This window comes from Gastrolobium bilobum, unplaced genomic scaffold (assembly GCF_033153095.1).
Source record: "Gastrolobium bilobum isolate Gb01-03AN ecotype WA unplaced genomic scaffold, APGP_CSIRO_Gbil_v1 utg15597, whole genome shotgun sequence".
Classification (NCBI taxonomy): domain Eukaryota; kingdom Viridiplantae; phylum Streptophyta; class Magnoliopsida; order Fabales; family Fabaceae; genus Gastrolobium; species Gastrolobium bilobum.
The window spans coordinates 65013-81279 of record NW_026896764.1 but is presented as its reverse complement, the minus strand read 5'-3'; the positions used below and the strand labels follow the sequence as shown (position 1 = coordinate 81279).

Genomic DNA, 16267 nt, shown 5'->3' with positions numbered 1-16267 from the left:
GACAAAAATTAAAATTGATTCTATTTAATACCTTAGATTGAGGAATTTGATATTTTTACTAAAGAGAAAGGTTATACTTACAACTTTTTTTTTTACAACCTCTTACAACCATATCTTAACACCGTTGATTTCCGTCAATCAACGGTTATTATTTATTGTGAATTAATAATTAATTAATGAGTTTAATTTGTGAAATCATAACCGTTGATTGGCGGAAATCAACGGTGTTAAGATATGGTTGTAAGAGGTTGTAAAAAAAAAAAAAAGTTGTAAGTATAACCTTCCTCTTTCCTAAATATAAAATTAAAATTAAAATTTGATATTCTTATATTGAACAATAAACAATAGACTTGTATTTTTGCACAAAGAACAATAATCAAATCTAATTGACAAATTAAAATTGATTCTATTTAATACCTTAGATTGACGAATTTGATATTTTTCCTACAATGATTTATTGAACCATATGAATGTTCCATAAAACTTTTAAAATAAGTGCATGCAAGTGAGAAAGTGTGAGAATTCTTGTGTAGAATTCAATGGGATATGAATAAGTTAATTAGTTGAAAAGGAATGGACCTAGGAAATGTGACAGGGTGCGGAATATCAGATAGGACAATATGAGTGATGGAGAAGGCTTTAAGAGGTCTAGCCTCACTCCCAAAAAATTTCACTTGGGGCTATCTACTTTTGTAAAAGAGGGAGGACTTTAGTGATGCTTGGTCCACCACATGTGTGTTGTCATGTTGGCTCTTTGACCAGTTTGGGACTTTTTCTGTTTAAATTTACGACTTTGGTATCTGGATGGGAGAAATTACCTGTTGGGATCTTTAAGTGCTGCAGGGGGATCCAACGACTCTAAATGACGCCCACAGTCCCCTGTGGTACTCATGTGATATTTTTTTTTTCGGACACAGTGCCGCCCCCACCCCTTATCGGTACTAATTCTTTTTTTTTTTGTTACTTAAGTGACTCCCAACCCCTCCCCCAACGACACTCATTTAAAATTAAGCATGTTTTAATTTCATGAGCATGCGGTCATATCAGGTACTACAATTTAGAAACTCAGGTGCACTGGCTATAAATAAAAGGCAGATTTAATTGTATTCACCTATTTCATTCCCATTAGTAAGACTCTGCAGCTGTTTGAGTCAGAGGAAAACTAACACCCACCATTAAAGCTAGGGCTGTGCATGGGTTAGGTCGGGTCAGGTTTTTGTCCGACTCGACCCAACTTGGTTTTTATAGGTCAGGTATTTTGACCCGACTCGCTTTAATTTGATCCAAGTCGGGTCTGACTTGGATTGGATTTTGTTCAACTAGTTCAGAACCAGTTTGGATCTGACCTGACTTGGTTTATGAACTGGGTCAAATCTGACCTGACCCGTTTTTGACTTTGTTTTCTCACAAAATTTTGTCGAAGTTTTTACGTTGCAAAAGACGAAAATTTCGTCACAAAATTATTTTTTCGTCGAAATTTTTACAAAATTTTTTTTTCTATTGAAATTTAGTTTCCGTCAACAGTTTTGACGAAAATGATTTCTTCCATCAAATGTTTTAAATGAAAAAAGAATTTTGTCAAAAAATTTGACGGAATGTTTTTCGTTCAAAATTTCGATAGGAATGTGTTCTGACGAAAATTATTTCGAGAGAAATGTTTCATTTGAAGCTTTCGACGAAATTTAGATTCTCTAAAGAATTTTGACAGAATATTTTTTTCGTCAAAATGTTTTTTTTGTCAAAAAAATTTACCGAATTTTTTTGTAGAAATGTGTTTCGTTGAAAATTTTGATGTAAATTTTTTATCAAAAAACTTGACGAAAATATTTAGTTGAAAATTTTCGATGGAAATATGTTTCTATAAAAATTTTGACGAAATTTTTTTTTGTCAAAAAATTTAACGAAAATTTTCGCCGAAATTTGAAATCTATAAAGAATTTTTTTGCCGTCGAAATTTTTGCAGTCAATATTTTTTGATGACGAAAATGTTTCCGTCAGAAACTTTCGCCAAAATTTGAAATCTGTAAAGAATTTTGATGAAATTTTTTGCCGTCAAAATTTTTTGATGAGGAAAATATTTTCGTCGAAAACTTTCGCCGAAATTTGAAATCTGTAAAGAATTTTAATGAAATTTTTTGATGGAAATGTGTTTCATCGAAATTTTCAATGAAAATTGTTTTGAGGAAAATGTTTCATTTGAAACCTTTGACGAAATTGAGATTCTCTAAAGAATTTAGACAAAATATTTTTTCTGTCAAAATTTCTTATCCAGATATTTTTGTCAAAAAATTTTACGAATTTTTTTTACAGAAATGTGTTCCGTTGAAAATTTTGATGGATATATTCTTTATCAAAAAACTTGACGAAAATATTTAGTCGAAAATTTTTGATAGAAATGTGTTTTACTAAAAATTTCGACGAAATTTTTTTTGTCAAAAAGTTTAACGAAAATGTTTCCGTTGAAATCTTTCGCCGAAATTTGAAATCTGTAAAGAATTTTAATGAAATTTTTTTTCGTCAAAGAATTTCGATGAAAATGTGTTTCGTCGAAAGTTTTTATGAATATATTTTTTTGTGAAATATTTTGACGCAATTTAGATTCCGTAAAAAAATTTGACAAAAAAAGTATTCCGTCAAATTTTTTTACCGATATGTTTTTAGTCACAAATTTTGATGAAAATATTTATCCTCAAAAGTTTTTGGGAAAATTTTTATGAAAATATTTTCCATAAAAAATTTTGACGTAATTGTTTTACGTTAAAACTTTTCTTTTAATGTAATTGTGATTTTTTTCACATAATGGGTATGGGTCAAGTTTTGGGTCAGTGGGTCAATATTAAAACGAGTCAGGTCTAAAACTGACCCAAATAAAAGTGGGTCAGTATTTAAACCAGTCCAAAAAATATGGGTATTTATGGGTCGGGTCAAGGGCAGGGCAAGTGAACCAGTTTTTGCACACCCCTAATTAAAGCAATTACTTCATTTACATCTCATCTTTGGTGTCTAAACTGCCAATTCCACATAATCAGAATACATAACTTACTAAGTTGAATAACATCCAGAGCTATACAATGCAAATCAAGGCAAAGACTGCCATTTCCAAAACTAAATGATCACTGAAATAACGTTGGAGGAGAAAATGGTAAAGTAGTTGATTGAAAAAAAAATTATATTTCCATTTTTATAGAAGTTATATACAATTAAAGTTATTTAAGTTTTTCATTCTTTGATGCAATTGTTTAGGAAAATAACGTTGAAGTCATAGTTTTGAGTAGTCCAGAAGAAACTCAAAGATTGAAGGCTCAAGGATTGTAAAAAATGAATCACCTTAGATTGCTCATACTACGTGGTGTGAAATTTTCAGGCAGCCTCAAATGTTTTTCTAATAAATTGCAATATATTGAGTGGGATGAATATCCTTTCAAGTATTTGCCATCAAGTTTTCAACCGGAGGATCCTGTTCATTTGATCTTGAAGTTTAGTAGCATCAAACAATTATGGGTAGGAAAGAAGGTACTATAAATTCTCTTTTTCATTTTGCATTAAGATATATAAATTGTTTATCCAATTTTTTGTTTTGAAGGTAAATTAGGAAAGAAAAAAAAAGTAATTATATATCTTCATTCCCGTTGGTCTTTACAGTATATGCCCAATTTGATAAGACTGGATCTTAGCCATTCCAAAAATCTAATAAAGATGCCAAATTTTGGAGAGGTCCCAAATCTTGAGAAGCTGAATCTTGAAGGATGTATAAGACTTGTGGAGATCGATCCATCCATTGGTCTTCTAAGAAAGCTTACTGTTTTGAATTTGACAGACTGCAAAAATCTAGTAAGTATACCCAACAACATTGTGGGTCTCACTTCTCTTCGATCTCTATATCTAACGGAGCATTTGAAGAAGTTTGATATAAGTAGTAAAACAGCCATGCACTCCCAATCAACATACTCCAGCTCCATCTTCAAAAGGTTTTTGTTCCCTTTCCGTTCATTGTATTCTCCAACACTTAAAGATTCAGCTACTTGTTTGTTGCCTTCCTTGCCTAGCTTCTCTAGTATGACAGTTCTTGATCTAAGTTTCTGCGATTTGCATCAACTCCCTGATGGTATTGGAAGTTTACATAGCTTAGTATCGCTTAGTTTAGAGGGAAACAAGTTTGTTACACTGACTTGTAGCCTGAAGGAGCTTTCAAGACTTCTTTTATTAAGATTGTCGCACTGCAAGCAGTTGAAATCTTTGCCTGAGCTCCCTTCACGTACGGACATACATGAGCAGTTGAGAATCCGAGAGTTATATGCTTTCAACTGCCCAAATTTGGAAGAGAGGGAAAGCCGCAGTACCATGATTTTTCCATGGATGACACAAGTCATTGAGGTTCACACTCTTTTCCTTCCTTCCTTCCTTCTCACATCTCTCTCTCTCCCTCTCTCTATCTTTATGTGTTTGTTTGAACAATGAACTAAGATATAGCTTTGTTTATGGTATCAGGCAAGGCAGACACCACCTGGGGGCATTTGTTGGATTGATATTGTTATTCCGGGAAGTGAAATACCAAAGTGGTTCAACAATCAGAGTGTGGGTAGTTCAATAAGAATAGACCCATTTCCCATTATGCATCAAAATAATTGGATTGGCATTGCTTGTTGTGCAGTGTTTGTGTCACGTTATGATCCAATTACTTTGACAAATGAACAGATGCCCCTTTTAGGAAAATCCTGCCCATATGTATGTGTGTGTGGCTTCACTGTATACTAATACATACCCTTACACCTGTTATAATGACCCTAAATGGTAAATCTTAATTAGAGATTTAATTTAAGGATTTAAATGCCATAATTAGATTCAGTGAGTGATTCCGAGTATTTTGACTGTAATCATGACTATGTTATGAACAGTGCGTTCTGCCGGAGAATTTACAGTTTTGTGAATTAACCGATAGAGCTTAAAAGAGAAAAATAATTTTAGAGACAAAATTTGATAATTCTGACGATAAATATGAGTTCAGAACGAAAAATTGTATAGTCTGGCACTTTCCGTGAAAATCTCGTGATTCATAGTGCATTTCGTCAAAAACGGTGCAAAAATAAGAAAGTCCAATATATGCCAAGCAAGTCAATATAGGCTCAAGAAAATGATAAGTTTATAAGTTTTAAGTTTCATAAGTAAATGAAGTACAATTAGTGATTCACAGTGCATTTCGTCAAAAACGGTGCAAAAATCATACTGTGAATTATGAATATTTTTTTGTAAGAAATAAAAATTAATGTAAATGATTTTAGAGAAAAAAAAATATGTCTGTAACTTTAAGTTGGTTCCGGGTCAATTTAAGTTAAAATACGCGATAGAAAAACAACCGGTTAAAAAGCCACATGTGCTTAAAAACCCCTAAGTCACTTAAATTCACTATTCCCTCACACTTTCTCTCTCCCTTTTCCCTTCCCCACCCGCGGAAGCCATGGCAAAAGGAAGCTTAGGGTTTGTTTTTCTTTGATTTCTCCATGATTAAGCAACCAAATCTTCTACCCGTTATACCAATCTCATAGGAAATCATCCAAGGAAGCTATTCCAACCCTCCATTTGAGCTGATTTCGTTTATGGAGGGAGATATTTGTCATCTCATTTTCGGAGCACTATTCATCCAACGTAAAAAAAGGGGATTTTTGGTGGAGACTTGCTTGGAGGTTACCTTCTTGACCTTGTATAAGCTTTTGGAGGTAATGAACCTCTATTTCCATAGTAGTATCTTGATGATTTATGTTATAAAAGTTATGATTATGTTTTAGTGGCAAAGAATTGGGTGTGAAACTTTGATTAGATGATGAATCTTGGTTGTTTTGGATTTAGGAAATGAAAATGAGCATTTGTATGTATATAAAAAAATTAGAGAAAAATCATATACCTTTCTCTCTATGTTTCGGCCTTAATAGGGTCCATTGTGCAAATTTTAGTTGATGTATTAAGAGGATTTATTGTGTTGGAGTAAGTATGAAATTAGGAAGAAGGCCTAAAAGGAAAAATCCTATAAATACTTGCCCTTATGCTTCGGCCTTGGGGGCTTTAGAGGAGCTTGTCATGACAAAATTAATTGAGACTTGATTGAACATATATATTTATGTATGTGTAGTTGCTAATTAAGGGAAAAAATAATAATTAAAAAGAAAAGAACCCTTTTGCCTATTGTCCTTGTGGAGTTCGACCTATAGGGTGGCTTAGGAATATATTTTGTTACATTTTATTTTAATAAAATGTGTTGTAATGTATTGTATAAAATTGATGAGTTAAGAAGTGAAATGGCTTGAATAAGGGTTGAAAAATACATTAAGTTCCTAAAGGTAGGTTCACGGCCTTTTAGAGAAAATGGCATGAATTATGTTGAAAGTTCTCAAGTGAACACTTGATTAAATTAAGGAAATCCTAACAAGTATAAGGTGGTTTAGACTTGTGTATTGGCATAACATTGGCAAAAACATAAAGAAACGAAAAGAAAAATGTATGCCTTATGTGAAAGCTAGACATGATGGCATTTTATTAATTTGTATTTGTGGATTCTTGCTCTAGGTGTACCTAAGGACTGAAAAGGATCAAAATCTCTTGAAGATATAAAAGTAACTTGTGTCACAAGTAAGCAGATTGATAAAGCTTCAAGAGGTAAGCTCTATGTTTAAGGAGTCTTTTCCTACTTGAGTGCTCCACCATAGTTAGTGAACTGTTGTTGGATTGTATGACTGTTTTGATGCTTTGTATAGATGCATTCATATAGAGCTATTTGATAACATGATATGTTTTGTTCTGATATGACTTCTGTAAGATGATTTCTGTAATAATCTCTGGCCATTGATTGTATAGTACCCTGATGTCCGCTTTGGGGTCCTCCCTCGGGACTAATGGTGTACGCCTCTGATATGTCTGGTTCCGCTTTGGGGTCCTCCCTCGGGAACACGTGCGTTGATTTCCGCTTGGGGTCCTCCCTTGGGAATGACGACACACATCTCTGATATGATATGGATATATGCTCTGTTCTGTTATGATATCTGTTATATGTTGTATTCGTATACTTTGTATCTGACTTTCATGCAGGAGTGAGCCAGGGGTATGGAGAATTCTCTATAAACCTGGAGCTTATTGAGATTTGTAATCTCACCCCTCGTTAGGGCCATATTTTCAGGTGCCCAGATCCCCGGTGAGACTTCTCTAGTCAGGGACGCGACACGTGGCTGAGGATTTGGACGGATTGGATTTTGAGTAGCTGTAGACTACTTTTATTTTGGAGTATAGTACCTTCATTTAGTATTTCCGTATTTTGTGGATCATGATGTTAGATCCTATATTTTGTATGTGGCCTTTATATGTTTTGTACATGTCTGTCAGTTTGATGCATGTACATTTGAGTATTCAGGCACATTATATGATGATGTAGTATTCAGATAGGTTTACGTTTTGATGGCATGTTGTTAGATATAGTGGCACGGAGCCATGTTATGCATGCGCCCATGTGTGGGTATTTGATTATATTTGGATACCTGGTATTTCTGAATTGATATGTTGTATAAACTGTTTATCAGGAAATGTTTCTGAGTGGAATTGGAAAATTCCCAGTTGTCCGATTTATAGAGGAAACTCTGCCCGATTTTCGTTTACGCCGAGTAAGAATTAAGTTAGAAAAAGAAAAAGTTAGCTCGTATTTTTGTATGTTAAGTCTTCCGCTGTTTCTGTTTATATCATGTGTATGTTAATTGAACCGGCTCGAGACGGGGATGTTACACCTGTCAATGTTTCTTAAAACAAAATTGAAAATTTTGACATTAAGGCCATGTTTTGTGCATGGTATAAGACAAGACCTGATTATATAAGACCTGGATAAATTTTAATACTATCCAGCATTTAGCATGACATAGTATAAGATAATGTATTGTATAAGGGGAAAAAGGTATCTAAAGTTACTTTAAAAAATTGCCTAATGTTCATCGAAATGACATTGTTTTGGAGTTGAAATACAATCAGATCAAAGTTCCAAATCTACTCTTTTTATATGTAGGCTAAATGTTATATGTTATATGTTTTTAAAATTATACTTTACAATAGTCACATAAAATAACTAAAAATATCATAATATATAATTAAATTTATATTATCAGATTTTATATATCAGACCAAACATGTCCAAATAAATGTAAGAATAACGTAAGGTGCACTTGAGTGTGAAGCTTTGTATAAGTCCTACCGAGTAGACAAGAATGTGTTCTAAGAGGTTAATAATAATAATAATAAATATGATATACGTTTACCAAAAATTAAATAAGATATACCGATCTTGTGATTGATAGAATGAGAAATCTATAGATGTTCTATACCTCAATTTTTAACTGCCATTTTTTTTTTTTTTTTACATCACCAAAAATGTAATATTCTCTGTTTATTATCAGATGAATGCTACAAGCAAGGTTTCAAATTTCAAGCATCTCTGCGAGGGATTATATCGTGGAAGCTAGTAATGGAAATCAACCTCGTCCAATACGAGTTATCTATCATTCAACTATTATTTTGTATCATGCCTCGTGAATTGTATCAAATCTTAAAACTCATAAACATGATGAAAAATGATTTATCAATATATAATATCATATAAATTTAAATTCCAAAATAATCCAAATAGCCAAAAACATAAGTAATCAAATTTAAAATAATTATTCTCCTACTCATCAATCATCAAAACTAATATTATGATTATTATTATCAAGCATTGGCATAACTAATTTATCATCTGTTTCATTAGTATAATTATCTAACTCATTTCCAATATCTTGTTCAACAATTGAGGTATTTTTCTCCTATTATTCTTGTTTGTAATGTCATTTCTAATTATCATATTATCTTGTATGATGATGCATCATTTGCTTTTATCATTTTTGTTGGCATTATCTTGTTGGCAAAGTATTTGTTTCTCTAATTAATAGTAACTTTACAGATTTGTTTTTGAATTTAAATCACAAAAATCAGATTGGATCAAATTGTCGTTTCAATTTCCAAATTTGAAATCACAAATTTTGGGATGAATTTTTAATCGAAATTGTGATACGATATACAATATTATACATGATAATTTCCATACAAGTTGTCGATTCATATCACTTAGCTTTCGTATCGAATTGCACGATACATATCACTTAAGTGGGATTTAATTTTTGCGCTATAGCTCTCAACGTTTAGGATAACAAATAAAGGGTTCTAGCCTTGTGGGCAATGTGATCAAATGTAAAGCTTAAAGTTCACTCTTAATTCTGCCTCAATAAGGATGCTCATGTATTATGTAACTCCAGAACCTTGTTCTGTTCCGGTAAACATTCTTATAGCCTTTTTCTTTCAGTTTTGATAGGCATTTTATACATATAATCCATGCGTACCATGATATCATATCTTAAGTGAAACACTCCTGGCAAAACCGGCAAATACAAGTGAAGGAGTTACAAGGAAGACAACCTGCAAAACGGAAAAACAAAAACAAAAACAAAAACAAAAAAAGAAAAGGTTACCATTAGATTAGAATCATGCAGAGTTTGTATTGTATTTGTTGAAAGGAATGGATATATGGGGAAACATTAAACAGGTCTATATTCATTATAATTAATTTAGTTCACATCTCATACCTTGTTCAAGGATTTCGGAAAGTCTGATGAAAGAAGATTATCGAAATACTGAGTTGCCATTAATGCTCCCAACGCACTGATAAGTAGGACTTGAATAACAAGGAAGACAATCACGCATGACATGGATATAACTTTCACATGTCGAGCTGCATCTGGGGCAGATGTTGGAGCTAGATAAATGTCTTTGGTATCTCCTCTGATTGGTAAGTAGGTTGTCTCCAAGGAAAAGCTAGAGGAAGGTCTTGATCTTGGGTGGACCATCCCATTCACAAACTGTATTCCACTGAGGCTGTTGTTGGGGAAAGTCTTCATTACAGAGATTGTTGATGGCAGATTTAAAAGGGAATAGACCATAATGGGAAGAATCCCAAATCACCTGGCCCTCTCTATCATCCGGCTGAGGTGGGCAAGTACCTGCAATAAAATTTAAGGCTTCATGTGTTAGGATACTTTGGAACTCTTGCCACTTCCATTCACCTTGATGGTTTACCATTTGGGCTACGACGACACATTGGGACTCTAGAGGGATGGCTTGGGTAGTATAATTAATAAGAGGACCAATAGCCAACCACTTGTCATTCCAAAATGAGCTCCCAGCTCCATTTCCTATCATAATTCTCGACCCTTCATAAACATTGGGCCAAACCCGAGAGAGACCAAGCCAGAGGTTGGAACTACCAGTTCTTTTTTTAATGTTAGGCAACAAACTCTCCTCCACTTTGTATTTATTTTTCAGAACCCTCACCCAGAGGTCATTCTTATGGGTTAAAATCCTATGGCCAATCTTCATAAGATAAGCTTTGTTAGTCTTTCTCAAACTTCTAATCCCCAGACTACCATCTTCGTTTGCCCTACAAACAGTACTCCACGGCAAGGCATGGACTTTCCTAGATTCCTGACTGGAACCCCACAGAAAGCCTCTAATTTTTTGCTCTACTTCATCACAATTTCCAAGGGGAATGAGAGAGGTTTGCATAGAAATGTAGGCAGGGATGCAAGGACAGCTTTAGTGAGAACAACCCTTCCTGCCATAGATAATGATTTAGCTTTCAACGCACTGAGCTTGCTGTTGGTCTTGTCAATAATATGCCTGAAGGTATTGCTATTGACTCTTTTGTGCAAGATAGGAATCCCCAAGTATTTTCCTAGATCAGCAATAGGAGTAAAGTTCATGATCTGACAAAGCTCATTCCTCTTAACATAGTTCACATTATTGGAGATAAAGCACCTCGTTTTGTTGTTGCTAATTTTCTGCCCGGAAACACTACAAAAGTGGCTTAGAACATCTGAGATCAGATTTGCTTGGTCACTTCAAGCTTCCGTGAAGAGAAGAAGGTCATCCGCGAAAAATAAATGAGAGAAAGGGGGACCTTTTTTGCCCAGCTTAATGGGTCTCCAATTCTTATGAGATACTGCTGCACTAATGATATGGCCAAGTCCCTCTATGCAAAGCACAAAAAGATAGGGGAAAATAGGGTCTCCTTGCCTAATCCCTCTGGTTGGGGCAAATTCTTCCATTTGGGCACCATTCCAAAGAAGATTCATGGTGGAAGAGGTTACACAAGCCATAATTAGATCCACCATAGAGGTAGGCATCCCAGCTACTTGGAGGGTGTCCTTGAGGAAATCCCAACTCACTCTATCATACGCTTTCTCCAGATCCACCTTAATGGCCATCAACCCTTTCTTTGACCTCATAGAGTGGAATATCTCCTGTCTAATAATAATGTTATCTGAAGCATGTCTCCCCTTCACAAAACTGCACTGATTGGGCATAATAAGTTCACTCATGTGGTTCTTTAGCCGAGATGCAACAACTTTGGTGATTACCTTGTAGATGACATTACAAAGGCATATGGGCCTGAACTGACTTATAGACTCCGGATTATCAATCTTACGGATTAAGCAAATCAGGGTTTGGTTAATACCTGCCACTTTCTTGGGGTCACTAAAGATTTCCTTAATAAGTTTGAACACAGAGTTTCCCACTCTATCCCATTGGGACTGAAAGAAAACCGCATGCAATCCATCCACTCCCGGAGCTTTAAAAGGGTTCATACTGAAAACTATGTTTTTGACTTTAGCTTGATCAGAGGCAGATCCAAACTTCCTCCATTTTTGACTTTCTAGAGCAGGAAATAAGTCTCCAATACATAAAGTAGGAAAATTTTGGGTCTCCTCGGCATACAGGGTTTTAAAATAATTAATGGCTAAGGACTTGAGCTCATCTGGTTCATCCACCCAAACACCCTCCTTATTCTTCAAGGATTTAATCTTATTTCTTCTAGTGCGGGCAACAGTGGCAAAATGGAAGTATTTGGAATTCCTATCACCAAAAGCCATCTAATTACACCTGGACCTTTGAAACCAAGTTATCTCTTCTTGGATATAGATAGCATTCAAATCATGCCATAGAGACCTGTGGAGTCTCTCAAGGGATTCATCTGGGGCCCTGCACAGCTGCTCATCAACCCCACTAAGCCTTCTCTGGATCTGTCTTTTCTTTTTCTGGGCTTCCTTTAAGCTACTTTGGTGCCAGAGAGTAGCTTCCTGATGGAATTTATCAATCACAGGGATCCACTCCATATTGTTCTTCCAGCAATCTTCTACAACCTCCCTGAAGCTTTCATTTGTCAGCCAAGCAGCAAGGAACCGAAAAGGTTTGGGACCCACAGGAGGGACAACCAAGGATTCATCTCTCAGAAGAATAGTCCTGTGGTCAGAACCATAAAACAGCAAATGGTACACAGACCTATTAGGAAAGCCCAAGTGCCATGCCTCATTAACCACTAGTCTGTCAATTCTTTCTTGAAGACAGTCCCTTTTCCAAGTGAAGCTGGGACCAGAGAAGCCCAGATCATAGAGATTACAATCACTCAAACAAAAAGAGAACTCCTGAATATTATTACAGCACACACCAGGCCCTCCTTGTTTCTCCCCTTCCTCCAGAATAGCGTTGAAATCACCCATAACAGCCCAGTTCTCCACTCCATTCTCTCCAATTCTCCTCAGGTCATCCCACAGCTTTCTTCTCTCAATTCTCCTAGGACTACCATAGACAAAAGTGAAATGCTCCTCCTTGGCCTCACCTAACCAATTCAGTTTGGAATGCACAAACTGATGGTTATCCTCCAAGATGTTCACAGAGGTAATATTTTTGTTCCAAAGAATCCAGATGCCTCCTGAGAATCCCACAGCTTCTCTTCTGAAAAAACTATCAAAGCCCAAACTTCTTATAACACTATCAACTTTCTTGCCACTAATTCTGGTTTCTATCAAAGCTAGGACTTGAATCTTATTTTGGTAGACGAGGTCTTTAATAAGGGTGGAGAACCCTTTTTTCCCCACACCTCTGCAGTTCCAGGTGCACACTATCATAAAAGATAAGTGAATAAGAACAAGGGGCTACTGGTCTCAGTTAAACCAAAGCATTGGTTTTCCTCTCTCCATCAACATTTGTGATATCATCCAACACCATGGAAACTCTTCCCTCTAGGTCTGTCAACTTACCTTTGCCACTGTCATCTGGGGGATTCTCTTTGATAGTAGGGATAGAACCTGACTCGGATCCAGTCCCCATATTTTTCAAGTTGCTACAATCTTGCGAGCTAACCGTGGGCACTGTCCTCAAAGAGGAAGCCCCTTTCGTCCTCCCTTTGCTATTGTTTCTGTTAAAAAAAATTTCCTCCCAGCTCGAAGACTTATACTTGGGCATCCTAGAGTGGTCTTGGGGGGGGTAGAAGGGGACTGTCTCTGCTTTTCAGGGGTTCTAAAATCTGGAACTGGCACCTATTTTGGGCCTGTACTGTCAGCACTAGCCTTTTTCCTTCTAAAGTCTGGGCTTCCTTTTGGATGACTATTCTCAATAGAGAAATTCAGGTTCCTACTTTCTGGACCTGTGGGGGATGGTTTTTGGCCTGGGGTAGCTTCCTCCCTCTCCTCCCCTAAAGGGCCAAATCTTGAGCCAGAAGCTTGGTTTCTCTGTCTATGCCCATAGTGTTCTCCTCCGGATTTCTCCTATGCTCCTTAGATTTCGGGTTTGTACTCATTATCTTGTTATTTCTCCTCTGTACAGTCATCCGATTACCAAAGCCATCCTCCTCTTGGCTTTTCTCAACCTCTCCTGTGGTATTGCTCTCACCATGACCAAGGCTAGTGTGATGAAAAATTGAGGCTTCCCTTGTTACTTCCTCAAATTTCTTATTATTTACAGGATTAATCAGACACTGATCCTTCCTATGACCATATTGACCACAGAAAAAACATATAAGGTGTAGACCTTCGTAACCTATATACAGTTGCCTTTGCCCAATTCTAAATTTAGACAGTAAACATTTGCTTAAATATACTTCAACACAAATACGGGCGAACCTACCTCGATCTGTTACCTCCTCGTGTTGTCCTGAATTTCAAGTCCTCAAGGGGTTTTCATCAATTCTTAGGATACGCCCCACCATGTTACCCATTCTCCATAAGTCCTTGTATGTATAGAACTCCCGCTGGACCCCCAGGATCCTAATCCACACTGCCAACTTCTTCACTTTGTCATCATAAAGGTCGAAATTGGGTCTCCATCGCTGAACTATGAGGCAATGGTCAGCTATTATCCATGGTCCCTATTGCTGAACAAAGAGGTAATCATGAGATTTCTTGAACTCGACCATGTAATGGTCGTTCTCCAAATCCAAGACCTTTCCTTCAAGGTTCCACAACTTGCGTAGTCTACTCCAGAGAAATTTTGACTCGATTCTTTTCCCCATGAGTTTCACTATCAGAGATTGACGCCATTTTTTGCATTGTTCCAGCTTCTCCAAAACGTCAAACTGGAAGAAGGGGTCTAGTGGATCGTCTTCCCCCGTTTGCTCGTATGTTCTCATTGCATCTTTTTCCTTGTCCTCGTCCCTCTTACATTGGGCCAACCAGTCATCTTCTTCATCACCCTGGACCCCATCCCACACTCCATTGACCCGGATTAGTTGGTCTTTATTGGAAACCAGTTTGCGGGTGTAACACCCCGTATATATCCTGTAATGTTATCATACTATTGTATTAAGCAGCGCTTAATTAAAAATGCGGAATATTTTTTTATTTTCAATTATGATGTCATTATCATTACCAACTTGCTTATTAATCAATTAATAAAACATCGCCTGTATGTAGTTGCAATAAAACAGCTAACTGAAATACCTCATAACATAGATAATAAAAGTGTGTCTCTAGAAATCACGGAACTACCACAAGTAGGCCGGGCCAACTAGCAGGTTATACAACTCCAATCTAAAAGTACTAACATAAAGTGTCATGGACAATCCCCATGCTCACTCAAATAAGGCAACAAGCCCAACATCAGTCTCAACAACAACATAATCATAAATAGCGGGAAACATAAACAACATCCAAATCCAGTCATGGCAGCAATATAACATAATATCATAATCAGCTAAGCTCTGGCCTCCTGCCGCCAGAGGCATCAGTCACCATACTACCTGAACCTGAAATAAGCATTCCCCAAACGTGGGGTGAGATCTCTAAACAAGAAATCTCAGTAAGACAAGGGGTCCTCAAGGATCTTCCACCCCAAGCTCACTTACATGTGCAATATAAGTTTAAAAGCAGTTCATCAATATCATTTCTAAAACAGTGCAATGCAGCATTTAATCATGTCATGTGTGTCAATTCTATTCTACTGGCCAGAGAAATGCAGGAATACGTATACGTCTATTACCCACAATTAGTGCAAGACGCCACTTGCATTCACCCCGGATCACCATATCGTATGACGCCACATACTCAGGCTTACCGTCAAGATGAAATAACACATGCATATTAAAAGCCATTACACATAAAGCTCAACAACATTTCAAATATTCAAAGCATGTAACACAACATGCATATAACCACACCCCCATGGGACATGGTGGAACCACAACATGGCTAAACCAAGGACACGAAAGCTTACCTTGCAAGCTAACACCCAAGGCCAAGAGTCTACAGCTCAAAATCCAAACACAGCAGATTCACAATCTGTTATGGACCAACAATATATCAATAACATGCACCGCAAGCATACAATATTAAGACAACGCCTTTCCATTACGTTTTACGTCTTAAGGCTCCATACCAAGCCATAAGCCCTTAATCACTTGATTCTGACTTAGTTCATTAATTACAGAAGTTCAACTTCATCAATCTAGGGTCCATAAACCCCCAATAGCCTACTGTACACACAACACAGCTACTGTTCTACAAAATCCCAGAATATCCGGATATTCCACGGGGCATATTCGGATATGCAATATCCGGATATCTCACTGACCATATCCGGATATACAATATCCGGATATTCAGATTCCCATATCCGGATATCCAATATCCGGATATCCAAATCCCATATCCGGATATCACATATCCGGATATTTCTCGGGCACATATCCGGATATTTCACGACAGAATGCAGAAACTGCATTTCGTGAAGATATCCTTCCAAGGTTCCATTTTTAACACTTTCAAACGTTAAAGCATACATCTTTATACTGTTTAAGGGTCATACCACTGTTGGTTACTTGTTTAACTCTTTAAGCATGCAAAGACACTTCTTTTATTCAACAAAACACATGATCAAG

General features: G+C 36.4%; 2 protein-coding genes across 2 annotated transcripts; one reads left to right on the top strand and one right to left on the bottom strand.

The window, feature by feature from the left end:
* The first annotated feature begins 3696 nt into the window (after positions 1-3696).
* Positions 3697-4755, top strand: LOC133301904 (disease resistance protein RPP2B-like). Its single transcript, XM_061501623.1, has 2 exons — positions 3697-4374; positions 4489-4755. The coding sequence occupies exons 1-2, from the start codon at positions 3697-3699 to the stop codon at positions 4753-4755; spliced, it is 945 nt and encodes a 314-aa protein (XP_061357607.1).
* A 7232-nt stretch (positions 4756-11987) lies between these two features.
* On the bottom strand, positions 11988-13224 carry LOC133301903 (uncharacterized). The gene is made up of 2 exons (XM_061501621.1): positions 13155-13224; positions 11988-13015 (listed from the first exon to the last, which is right to left on the bottom strand). The coding sequence occupies exons 1-2, from the start codon at positions 13222-13224 to the stop codon at positions 11988-11990; spliced, it is 1098 nt and encodes a 365-aa protein (XP_061357605.1).
* Between the last annotated feature and the right edge of the window lie 3043 nt (positions 13225-16267).

Excerpts from the sequence above, each read along its gene's own strand:
- LOC133301903 (XM_061501621.1), bottom strand. The coding sequence starts at position 13,224 with ATGGGGACTGGATCCGAGTCAGGTTCTATCCCTACTATCAAAGAGAAT. Across the intron at positions 13,016-13,154 it reads CCCAGATGACAGTGGCAAAG|TGTGCACCTGGAACTGCAGA; the intron begins GTAAGTTGACAG and ends CTTTTATGATAG.
- LOC133301904 (XM_061501623.1), top strand. The coding sequence starts at position 3,697 with ATGCCAAATTTTGGAGAGGTCCCAAATCTTGAGAAGCTGAATCTTGAA. Across the intron at positions 4,375-4,488 it reads GGATGACACAAGTCATTGAG|GCAAGGCAGACACCACCTGG; the intron begins GTTCACACTCTT and ends TTATGGTATCAG.